Source organism: Equus quagga, chromosome 16 (genome assembly GCF_021613505.1).
Source record: "Equus quagga isolate Etosha38 chromosome 16, UCLA_HA_Equagga_1.0, whole genome shotgun sequence".
Classification (NCBI taxonomy): domain Eukaryota; kingdom Metazoa; phylum Chordata; class Mammalia; order Perissodactyla; family Equidae; genus Equus; species Equus quagga.
Genome location: NC_060282.1, coordinates 73,286,567 through 73,298,512, shown reverse-complemented (window position 1 = coordinate 73,298,512; position 11,946 = coordinate 73,286,567). Strand labels below are relative to the sequence as shown.

The 11,946-nt window shown below is 43.0% G+C and overlaps 1 protein-coding gene across 2 annotated transcripts in view; it reads right to left on the bottom strand.

The window, feature by feature from the left end:
- Positions 1-11,946, bottom strand: part of ZFHX4 (zinc finger homeobox 4) — a 174,053-nt gene that overhangs the window by 4,312 nt on the left and 157,795 nt on the right. For both annotated transcript variants that reach the window (XM_046642708.1, XM_046642709.1), the window contains exon 10: positions 6,336-11,759. In XM_046642708.1, the coding sequence (XP_046498664.1) occupies positions 6,336-11,759 (5,424 nt within the window). The remainder of the gene's footprint in view (positions 1-6,335; positions 11,760-11,946) is intronic.

Here is an 11,946-nt window from a genome sequence, read left to right as displayed (position 1 = left end):
ACATTAACCTTAACCCCTCCCAACTCTAAGGAATGTCATCTGCACAGTTTAGCGACATTTTACTCAGAAAACAAGACTCTCATAATACGAAAGACAGATGGTTCGAAAAAGCACATCATAGTGAACAACAGCGGTTACTTCTAATTGATACACTTTGCGAGATCCCTACACTGTTATTCATTTTAACCAATTTTTACTATACCTCTGGGAAGGCAGACTCGCTCGTCCTTCACTTGAGCAGTCTGATAATTACCACGTTCAAAAAGTAATTAGCTATCAAATAAAATGAAATCCATCTGCCTAAGTTCCAGTAGAAAAATACATTTACATTGAATAAAGAAGGTGATAAGCTAATTAAATAGCGATAGCAAATGATCACGGAAGACACCGAAAAACAAACAGCGGTGAAGTCACAGCTATTCATTACTAGGACTGAGCGTGGTTAGGCACGATGTCATTTTTAAGGGTGCAGGTTAAGCTATTTATTACCATCCTGATAATCTGGCTAACAGAGTACTTGATAGGAATTGAATATATTAACACTCAGCTTTATCATGCCCAAAATGTGCTTCTTCCAGGTTTGCCTGTAGTCCTCGAAAATGGTTCTCACCTCATTAGAGAAAGCAAAGTAAATGCTCAGTAGGTAGACATATGTGGAGTAGAGTATGACTCCTAGCGTAATGCAAGAGATCTCTGCTGGGTTTCAAGTACTCAATCTCATGTAGAGGCTGGTAAAAACCTATTATAAAGCCACTTTTATGAGCTGGAGAGTTGGGTAAAAAACTAAACGACAGCTCAGGATAAAAGAAGGAATTGTAAAAGTCGTGCCTTTCTTGAGTATGTCCTTTTAGAGGCAAATAAAGTTGACTGCAAAAGGAATGGACTGGAAGCCTAATGAGTGGTGGTCCATTCTTGAAGAGGGATGGCTTACTACCAAATGATCATGACAAGGACCGTGATGAGGCCTGATGGAAGAATTAACCAGGAGAAGAGGAATGGAGTTTAAATTATTAGTACATAGCTGTAGAGAGAATGAGCATAGATTTAAGACAACCATCTTTTTAATATTAGTCCAAGTCTTACCTCCACGCTAAATGCAACATTTGGGTGATAAAAAAAAAAGAAAAACAAGTGACACCAAAACTGCATGCTTGTATTTCTTTAGACAGAAAACAACTTTTAGTTTCTTAATTGGTCTTTACCCAGCTGAGAAAGCTTTTCTTAGGCTTAGTGTTCAAGATACTCTGAAGTCCGCAATACCACTCTCAACTTGACCCTAATCATTATCCCATCACTGTCAGTTCACCTAGCTTACCACTGGCTGCTCTGTCTAACCTCACCACACCCAACTCTTCTCTGACCTGCTTTGGAATAATTTCTGTAGTTGTATTAGTGATGACCTCTAAGGAATTTCCATCATGTTAGAGAACAGTCTCCCGATATCCTCAACAGTAAGTGGGGACGGGGGCTAAAAGTTCCATTTTTAAGTAACAAAATTGAGTCCTAGAGCTGGTAGGTGACTTGACAGAAATCTGACTCAACATTGATGCGGGGCAGGGAAACTAAAATCTAAAGCTGCCACTCAAATTTATCTTCCTGTCTAATTCAATCAATTTCAAATGTTAAATAATGCAAATGTTCAAAATCCAAAAAGAAAAAAAAAAATCCCTGAAAATAACATTGTATTTCCAGAAGAAACTGATAGCAAGCATGCACATTCTACAGGGGGAACGGGTGAAATACATGAAATAAATTTAAATGAAATGGCTCAAGCTTTGCAGGGGTATGGTAGGAAGGAATGAGTAAATTCCCGGGTCTTTAATCCAATTTAGTATGATAGAATTCTCAGGTTCCTGGGATTTAAACATAGCCCTAGAGAAAGCTGTGAAGTTAGGGAGTTGCTTTTGGGAGCCCAAACTCTCAAGTCCCTTGCCTTTATTCCTACAGTACTATGCCTGATAGCTTCATCTTCTTTCCACTTGCCTCTCTATCAAATTTCACTTGCAAGAAAGAGCCAAAAATGTGAATACACCTATTTCTGAAAAGACTTAATATACACTAGATTAGATAATTTGAGGTTTCTTCCTGCTATGGTCGTCTGATTTCATGATATTCTACTCTATTTTCCATTTAACTGAGGAGAATGCATTAAGTCAAAGGAATTAATATTTAATTATAGAATTTCAGGCATGAGTGATGAGGTGGAAGCAGCTTTACTAAGGACAGAAAAGCCTTCCTTGCATTGTTGGAACCAGACCGTGTTAGCAGCCAGCTTCTTTTGCCTACTTAGAAAGCCAACTTTAGCTGTAGATCTCGAACAGCTAGACTTCATACTCCATAACTGCACCCTTGCTACCTACGTGCTGTCCCCCCCAACTCTAAGGAAATTGCCGGTTCACCTATCTCTCTGACATGAGAATTTAAGACAAGGGAAATTTTAAGGCACTAAGAGGCAAAAACATTAGCAGTGGCAATTAGAAAGCAAGATGGATCAACAGTTGTTGACTATGGCCTTCCCATCAGACGCCGCCCACAAGGTCCTATCTGGAGGTCCTATAAGGAAGTAATGGAAATGTTCAGAGGACTGCCCTAGGAATCTCAACTACTATACTACTATAGTCAAAGACTATCAGGGATGTTCAGAATCCTGATAATTCAAAATCTTGAGGAATGAGTTGGGTTAAATAATCAGCTGTTAAGTAAAAATGTTAGGAAAACAGATACTGATTAAGGATGAGGAACAATGTACACTGGGCCTACTAGTCAAAGACATAAGCCTGTAAAATTTGCAGTCAAAAGTTCAGCAGCCAACTGACATAAAAACTAGAAATAGAAGAGAAAAACTGAACAGCAATCACAACACAGGAGAGGTGGTGGTAACTACAAATTAAACACATCTCCATTTTCATCTCTGTTACCGAGTTATAATGTTAAAGACACATTTTTCCTGTTCCCTCACTCCTACTCCAGTTCTTTGAAATTCCACTGAGAGATTAAAGTTTCTCTACAGATAATCTCATACTACCATCATTTTATTTGGTTTTGTTTTCCTGAAACAGCTGCCTACTCCCAAAAGTAATGCTTTCAGAAGAAAATGCCTGTCTCACGTGAACTTACATATAGTTCCTTTCTCTCAAATTTCTTTGATCTAGGTCTCCTGGAGGGGAAATTTATTTTTGAGGTGAAAATAAAACTAATTATGGACACGGGGCCAAAGACAATTGTGCTAAAATTATTAAAGACTTAGTCTTATCTAGATTTACCCCAAATGTGCTAGTAAATTACATTGAAGTATGAGAAAAATGCAAAAGGCATGTCCTAAAGTTCCTTTTAAGGAAATTGGGTTCGGCAGTATTTCCAAACACCAATGGAACATATAAAAATCAGTTACTGCTTAAAACAATAAAGCAAATAAGCTAAAAATAGAAAAATCAAGTTATTTTTCTATTCTTCTTGAGCAAAATGCCAAAGGAAGCTAATATCTTAAAGGATAAAATGTAAACGTAAAGGTTTTCTAATTTTTTCCAGGTGTACAGGCATGTGATTTTCTATTGTCACTTTCCCTTTCTGCATGTTGTCATGATAGAAAAAGACAAATGTGGAAAATTTTTAAAGCAGAAAATAATTCACTTTATTAAAAAATGAGTAATAGTAATTAGTGATACTGAACACAGGGCTGGGTCATTGTTCAGGAAGCAGGCACACATGATGTATATTACTCACGATTATATTAGGGCTTTCTTTCTGATCTTGAAAGACTAAATAATTTGTCAATTTCTTGGAAGTAAGGTAAGGAATTTTTGTGGACATTAAAGCTGGTAAACCAGAACAGCAATTCCACCCAAAAAAGAATAAAATGGGTGTTCAAATCAGGAAATTCAGAAGTTGGTAAATACTAAAACTGAAAACAAACATTGCAATTAAGTCAATTTTGGCATGTAGCTTTGCATCAGACATTACAGCACATCTCATATTCGATGGAGTACCTTTTTAGTGACTTAGGATCAAATCTTCAAACCTACCTTCAAAGGGATGGCATATCTTTAAAATGAAGTCTTTTCCATAACTAAATCCCATTAAAACGGGCCCAAGATGAACATGTCATATTCTCGAAGTCTGTTCATATAGATAACATACTTGCAAAAGCCCAGGGCATGTAAGATATACAGAAATATTCTCCTTATGAAGCAGTTTTCTCCTTTTGATTTCACCTAGCTGGTATGTCTATTTCTCCCATAAAGCAAAGGGGATACTTGTTTGATGAGAAATAATACAGTAGAAAGATGGAGAACGACAGCTCCACTCCCTGAGCTGATTAACACATTCAGTATTGCCCATCACAGGTAAATTAACCTAAGAAAGATGTGAACTGGAAGTGTGAGGACTCAGGCTCTCAGATGGGGTCCTGCTGATAACTCTGCTGTGCTAATGTTTAAATTCTATCACGAACAAAGAATTAATTCAAGAGAAACTGCAAATTCCAGTAGGTGTGTTCATGGACCTTTTCTCTTTAGAACACTCTCCGGTCTGTTTTGGTCCATGATTCAATAAAAAAACGGACACCTAGCACTGAGCTTCTCAGTACCCAATGCATTTAAAGACACTGCTCACTGAGGAGGCCTGCGGCCAACATATTCCCACAACTCTGATAGTTATAAACAGGGCCCATATTTCGGGGAGGTATAAATTATATTTATGGTGAGTAGAATGAGGAGAAAGGTTAGGTTAAGTATTCATAAACATCTTTTCTCTCCTCCCCTTCTCCTTTTCTCTCAAATAGGCCCTCTGGGTACCATTTTCAGTGTGACAAGCCAGAGGGGCAGTCAGTGAAGGACCCATTGTCCAAGCAAAGGCCTTTTGATCCAGTGGAGAGAAAAACAAGATGCTCTGACCACCACTTAGAGGGGTGACTACACAGGCATCATCAATCAAAGCAGACTTGCAGATGAAAGGCACAGACACTTTGTTCTTAGCCCATGGAAAATATTAAATTTTACTCTGTTTTACATAATATTTTGTTTAATATTTTACATAACTCTTCATAGGAGCTTTTCCAATTTTGACATTATGTGGAAAACTCTATTTTATATAACTGATCATAGGAATTTTTCCACATGAGATATTTTTCTGTGTGTCAATAAACACAGTGATATATAAAGTGGGACCAGAAGACTAATACATTCAGATGCCAAAAAAATCAACCGCTGCGTTATTCTTGAAACAACTATATTTGACTGAATTGAAATGTTCAAACAAAACACACGATTATAGCTCTAATATTTACAGCCCCAAGAATGTCCAGAGAAAGAAGCCTGAAGTACTATGCGGGCAGTGGCAGGGAAGCTAGCTGGTACGATAGTTAAAAGAAAGGGCACTGCAGAAATTTTCCTGGTAACATTCTCTATGTGTGGATCCATTCTGCTTCTTTCCAATGCCAGGACGTCATTCAGGACAGAAACCAGAGGAGCTGGCCGTGGCCAGGAGGCCATTCGATACCATTGTTTTCTTGTCTCCCAAGCTAAAAGTTAAAACAGGAATATCTGCCTAAGATTGCATGGAAATTTTGATTTTACTAAGAGAAGGATGAAACTGCAAAGTTTGAAATTTACGTAAAACTGCAATTTGTGAAAAGGAAAAGAGCTTTCCTTACGTGTTTCGGAAATGTTCTCTGTAATTAGTTCATTCTAGATAAGTCTCTTCAGAATGTCAAAACTTCCTTTTAAAAAGAATTTAAATTTTCCTTTAAAAAATTAATCACAAAAAAATCAATTGTGAAAACAAAACTTATTTTAAAGAGTAAGTAAGGGCCCGGCCCGGTGGCGCAGCGGTTAAGTGCACACTTTCTGCTTCTTGGCAGCCCAGGGTTTGCCGGTTCGGATCCTGGGTGTGGACATGGCACCACTTGGCAAAAGCCACGCTGTGGTAGGCGTCCCACAAATAACGTAGAGGAAGAGGGGAGGGGCACAGATGTTAGCTCAGGGCCAGTCTTCCTCAGCAAAAAGAGGAGGATTGGCAGCAGTTAGCTCAGGGCTAATCTTCCTCAAAAAAAATAAATAAATAAAAAAGTAATATTTCTAAGACATAGAGATATAATGATATAAACAATATATTTCTGAGACTGCTATGATCTACCTAGTCTTTATTATTCTGCATATGTTCAGGGTGACTCACTTCCTGGTTATTAATGATAGACAATAAAATATACACTTCAAACAATCTAATGGTTTCACTAATGAAATTAAAAGAGATCCAAATGTACCCTGTTCTTGGTTACATGTGATTGGCTGCCTAATGTTACTTAATTAATTAGACCGACTCTCCTTGAAACGACTTACTGTTTGAATTTTGTGGAAATCCGGGCAAGGAGGATGGACCGTTCATTCCAGGGAGGAGGACGGGAGGAAGGCTGGGGAGTCCTGGATAGGCTGCTGGCAGACTGATGCCATGGAGGGAGCTGCTGTCCATCATGCTCGGCTGCTGCACCGCCAAGCCCAGCACATCTGAAGCTTTCTTTATACGATCAAGTTCCTGCTGTGCCATCAGCTGTCGCACGGTGGTCGGAGCCAAGTAATCTTTCTCCCGATCAAGCTGACTCCCGACGGTCTCCCTCACTTTGGAAATGTGCTGTTTGGAGAAAATATGATCTCTGATGGACAAGCGGGCAGAGTACTTCACCCCACAGAGGGTACACTCTGGTTTGGTGCCTTCCGTTCCGCTTTGATTGATCATGAAAGGCTTCCCGATGTTAATTTTAAATTTCTTTTCCTTGGCCCTGGCATTTTGGAACCACACCTGGACCACGCGTTTGGGCAGACCAATCTCATTCCCTAGCATCTCACATTCCTGCATGGTTGGAGTTCGGTAGTCACTAAAGCAAGCCTTGAGGACCTTGAGCTGAAGATTGCTCATTTGGGTTCTGAACCTCTTGTGCCCCGGTCGATCGTTACTTTTGGATTTAAAGGGATTGCTGGATCCGAATGGATTTGGTGAACTCGGGTCAGCTATGCTCGATGTCTCACTGCGGTCAGCATTGTCATCGGGGTCATCCGTGATATAAAAGCTTTGGTCATGGTCACCATCTTTATCATTGAAATGTATCGAGGGACTGGTGAGAGAAAAGAGAAATTTTTCATCGCAAACCTCCGTGGTGGGTGTGGTTGCTGTTTTGGGCAAAGTATCGAGAGTTTTCGGCTCTTTTGGAGATAAAGCTGGCTTCACGTCTCCAGAACTTCCCGTGGTGCTTTCCATCTCAGTGTTTCCCTCATCTCCCGTGGTGGCATCACTCATGGCTGTATTAACGGATGAAGTCTCATCAAAATCAGTTTTATTTTGATCATATCCAGTCTCAGCAGGAGGGGCATTTAAATTCTCTACATCCTCAGAACATTCTGCTTTGAAAGAAGAAGGGCTTAAAAGATTCTTCGGCGACAGCTCTGCTGTTTTGCTCACAGGTGTTGACACTGTAGAAGCCAATTCGTTCTCACTTGATAGATCGATTTTAGTTAATGGCAGAGACGGATAATCAAAATAAATGTATTTCTGTGGGCTTTCTGCCCCATCTTCTGCTGATATTAACGGGCTTGGTGGCAAGCTGTAACCTGCCTGCTTTCCTTCGTTCCAGTGCCGAGAGCGAATGTGGCTTTCCAAGGCTGACTTTGCCTTGAACAAGGCTCGGCAAAAGGGACACCGTTTATGCGACTGGGCGGGACCCACCGCCCGGAACTGGCCTTTCCTTTCTCGAGCTCGTGTATTCTGGAACCAGACTTGCACGACTCTCTTTTTCAGCCCCACTTCACGTGCAATGTGATCAAGCATTTTTCTGGTCGGATTGGAATCCAACAAGTACTTTTCATAGAGTATTTCCAGTTGTTCCGGGGTGATTGTGGTTCTCAAGCGTTTATCGCGGTGCTGGTCTTCACCGCTATTCCCTCCCTCCTTTTCACTGCAATTATTATCTTCTTTATCATCCAGTTTCCTTTTAAGGGAAGCAGCAACTGTTGTGGGGGCTGTGGCGTGGGAGGAACTGGTCTGAGGTGGCATTTGTGTGAGAGAACCGCTCAGCAGCTGGCCGGTCATCAGTGGGTTGTTGGGGTCGAAGATCATGTAGGGCATATCCATGGGCCTTTCCAAGAACGGAGAGTGAAGGAATTGGTTTTGAGCAGCGAGGAAGTGCATGTGCTGGTGCTCCTGCCAGAGTTCCAGAGTTGGGAAGGCAACTGTACACTGATCACATTGGTATTGTAGTAACTGTGGAGGTAGACTGTTCTGGAGAGAAGTCATGGAAATCTGCAGTGGACTGGAAGGGACCGGGGCTTGAGAGGCCGAGGGAGGTCTTCCAACAAGTTGGGGCTGTTTCGGGGGCTGGGGCTGGGGCTGGGGCTGGGCTGCCGAGGCCTGCGGGGGGTCTGCGGAAGTCGATGCTAATGGCAGGGCTGGTTTGGTGCCTTGCAAAGGGGGAGTGGGGTCGCTCTGCTTTGGCTTTTCTGTGGGATATTCTGGTTTTGGAGAAGCCTTCTCAGGTTCTGGTTTGGGGGATGGAATCAGCGGGGTACTAGTCCCAGAGCCAGAACTTGCTGCAGGGCCAGCAGGGTTTTTGGCTGCATCCGTTGGGCCAGACCCTGCGCAATGCTTGTACACCACTTGATCAGTGGCATCCATGGAGTCTTCAGTTTGGCTTTCGTCTTGGGCATCATCATCTTCATCCTTATAACACTGCTTTTTCTGATGCGTAATCAAGTCAAAGATCCTGGGGAAAACCACATTGCACTTTTTACATTGGTACTGCATGTTGCTGGTTCGAATGTACCGTTCGTTCGTGAGTTCTCGCTTTTCACTATCTTTAGTTTCTGCCTGATTCTCATAACTCTTCCGTGCTTTCTGACGAGCATTCTGGAACCATACAACAATAACTCGGGTAGGTAGATTGAGAACAGTGGAAAGTTGTTCTATTTCATCATCTTTTGGGTAAGCATTTGTGTCAAAAAAGTCTTGTAGAACCCTAAGCTGGTAGTCAGTAAACCTTGTTCTGGAAGACCTTTTACTGAAGGACGCATCAGATTTGTAGTGTTCTAAAGAGGAGGCCTGTGGCTCGATTCTGATATCTTCCAAAACAGTGATGGGAGGGTTACTGAAGTTGTATGGTGAATCCTTATTTCTCTGTCTTTCCTTAAAAAGCGTATTTCGAAACCAGTGCTTGATAACTTTTTGAGACAGGCCAGATTTCTCCGCCATTTCTTGGATCTGTTCTTCGCTGGGAGAATTATTGATGTCAAAATAAGCCCTCAGGATTTTGAGTTGATCGTCCGTAATTCTCGTCCGCGGGCGTTTGAACTGAGAATGCCTTAAGAAGTTGGGATCTAGTCCCAGCTGCTGCTGGCAAAGCTGGGTGAGATCGGCAGAGAGAGTGTCCATCTGCGGCAGCTGCAGGGCGAGCTGGGGAGGAAGTGCAGGATGTTGCACAGGTTGCATCATAATGGAAGGAAAGAGCGGAAGGTCAAGAGAAACAGGCAGCTGGACCTGTGGGGGTGCAGAAGGTGGAGGTGGTGGGGGAGGAGGTGGGGGAGGAGGTGGCGGTGGTGGTGGCGGGGGAGTGGGTGGTGGAGCTTGTAGAGGAGCAGAAACCGTGCTTGGGAGTTTTACAGGACCCATGGAAGAGGGCTGTGGAGGGGCTGGAGGCAGAGGGGGAGGCGGAGGTGGGGGAGGCGGCGTTTCCGGTGAAGATGGTGAAATTGGATAAAGCTTGTCATAGGCCTCCCGGTATTGGCGAGCAAATTTTTCCAATGCTCCATATGGAAAAAATTGCCCGTGTACATGTTCTTGGTGACTCTTTAAAATAAGAACATTAGAAAACAATTTACCACACGTTCCGCATTCCAATTTATCGGTATTGTCACCATCACCACTTTTGCCTTTCTTCTGGACCTTCTGCCTGTTTTCATTATACTGAATGACCAGCTCAAAACCAAAGTTTTCCAGTAACGCTTTGGCTGCATTTCCTCTGGCCCCTGAAGCTATTCGTGGGGGCGGGATGGATGGTTCCAAGGATTTTTGCTTCTTGACGTCTTTGCCTTCTTTGAGTCCTTCACCTTCACTTATAAATTCTTGCTTTGGCTTTTCTTGCTTGTCAGCAATCTCTTCCGCCTCCTTGTAAGACGGGATGTCCTTCATGACGGGGCAGTCTGCACTGGCTACGTTCGTTTGCTCTTGTTTCAATAATTTGCTTGCCTGCTGCTGTTGCTGCTGCTGCTGCTGCTGTTGCTGCTGCTGCTGCTGCTGCTGCTGCTGCTTTTGAGGCTGCAGCTGGGACTGTGCGGCCTGGTATTGTGCTTGCTGCTGCAGTATCTGGAGTTGAGTCTGGCCTACGTGATGCTGAGTTTGAATCTGCTGCTTCAAGTCTTCGAGCAAGGATCCAGCCATGCCGGTCATGCCAGGCATACCAAAGGCGGCAGAGCCCGGCAAGCCCAAATCGGGCCCCAAGCTGAACTCTGTCCCAGGGATGTAGAATGGAAAGAGAAACTGAGGCTGCTGAAACTGCAGCAGTGCTTCTGGGGTCATAGGAAAATGAGGCAAAAAGGCCGGGTTTAGAAACTGAGGCTGAAAAAATGCGGCTTGCTGTTGCAGCTCGTGCTGTAGTTGCATCTGAATTTGTGCTGGTGACTGCGGTGGGTGATGCGTAGGTTGAGCAGAGATCATTTCCGGGGTTTGTTTTTTATTTAATTCTTTGGCATCTAGGTGGGTATCTTTGCTGCTTACTGCTGCTAAACTCATGGACTCTAACATCCCTTGGCCAGGACTACTGACGTTGGCTGCAATGCTGTGCCCACCGGCCACGTGGCCACTCGGCTCCAGCTTCGCAGCCCTGGCCTTTGTCTGGTGGAGCACGGACCTCATGTGGATTTCCAGGGTCGAGCTTTGGCTGTACGCAACATTGCAGATGCTGCACTTGTAGGGTTTGTTATCTGTGCTGCTGTTGGTTTCTTGAGGAACAGGACTGGAGGCTTCCTGCAAAACCTTTTTCAACTTATGCAGATGAGAAACTGAATTATAATGGACCAAGAGAATGTTCTTTTGGGTGAATGACTCTTTACACACTGTACATTTATACGGGCGAGATGGATCGAGGAATTTTTCCATCGTGAAATTTGGCCCTTTTCTAAAAGGTAAAGTCCGCTTTGGTTCAGAGCCCATGTCATCTGGAATAGAGCTACTGTCACTTCCTACAGGACTTGCCTTCCCTTCATGGTCCACCTCATACTCTCTCTCCATTTCCTGCTCCAGGGCATGGTCATCCTGGGCCATCGTTTCACTCTCTGCCCAAAGTTCACCATTCACGGGCAGGGAGGCATACAGCTGTTGAAGTTCAGCCTCACTCAGTTCGGGGTGGCCTGCTTCCAAGTGTTTTTTTAAAGCCTGGAATGTACGGAAACTACGCTGGCAGAGATTACACATCGTCGCAGCCCGAATCGCATGATACTGGGAATGTATCTGAAGCTTCTGCATAGTCTTAAAAGCCAAGCTACAATGGTTACAGCGATACTTATAAACATGGCGGTCGGAAACGGAGAGGGGTTGCCTTTTTTGCTGTTCGCTTAACTGATCTTGCAGTGTGTCGGGTATTTTCACATCCTTACTGCTACTTTTATTCCATTCTGACACTTCCATGGGTTCTTTCGCTGGTTTCTGCTCCTCACTCTTTATTTCCATGCTAGCCTTTGAATCCTCAAGACCTGCCATACTTTTGTCATCCATTGGACTTTCACCTGTGTAGAAGAAAGCACAAACATATTGCTTACAGAAAGAATACCTATTGCTTAAATGCCAATAAATATTGGAAGTAGGAGCCTCTAATGGTTTCTGCTTAATTGACTCTTTGAGGAAATATTTATTGAGCAACTACTATGTGACAAGCATGTACTAGATACTGGGGATATAAAGGCGAGTAAGAAA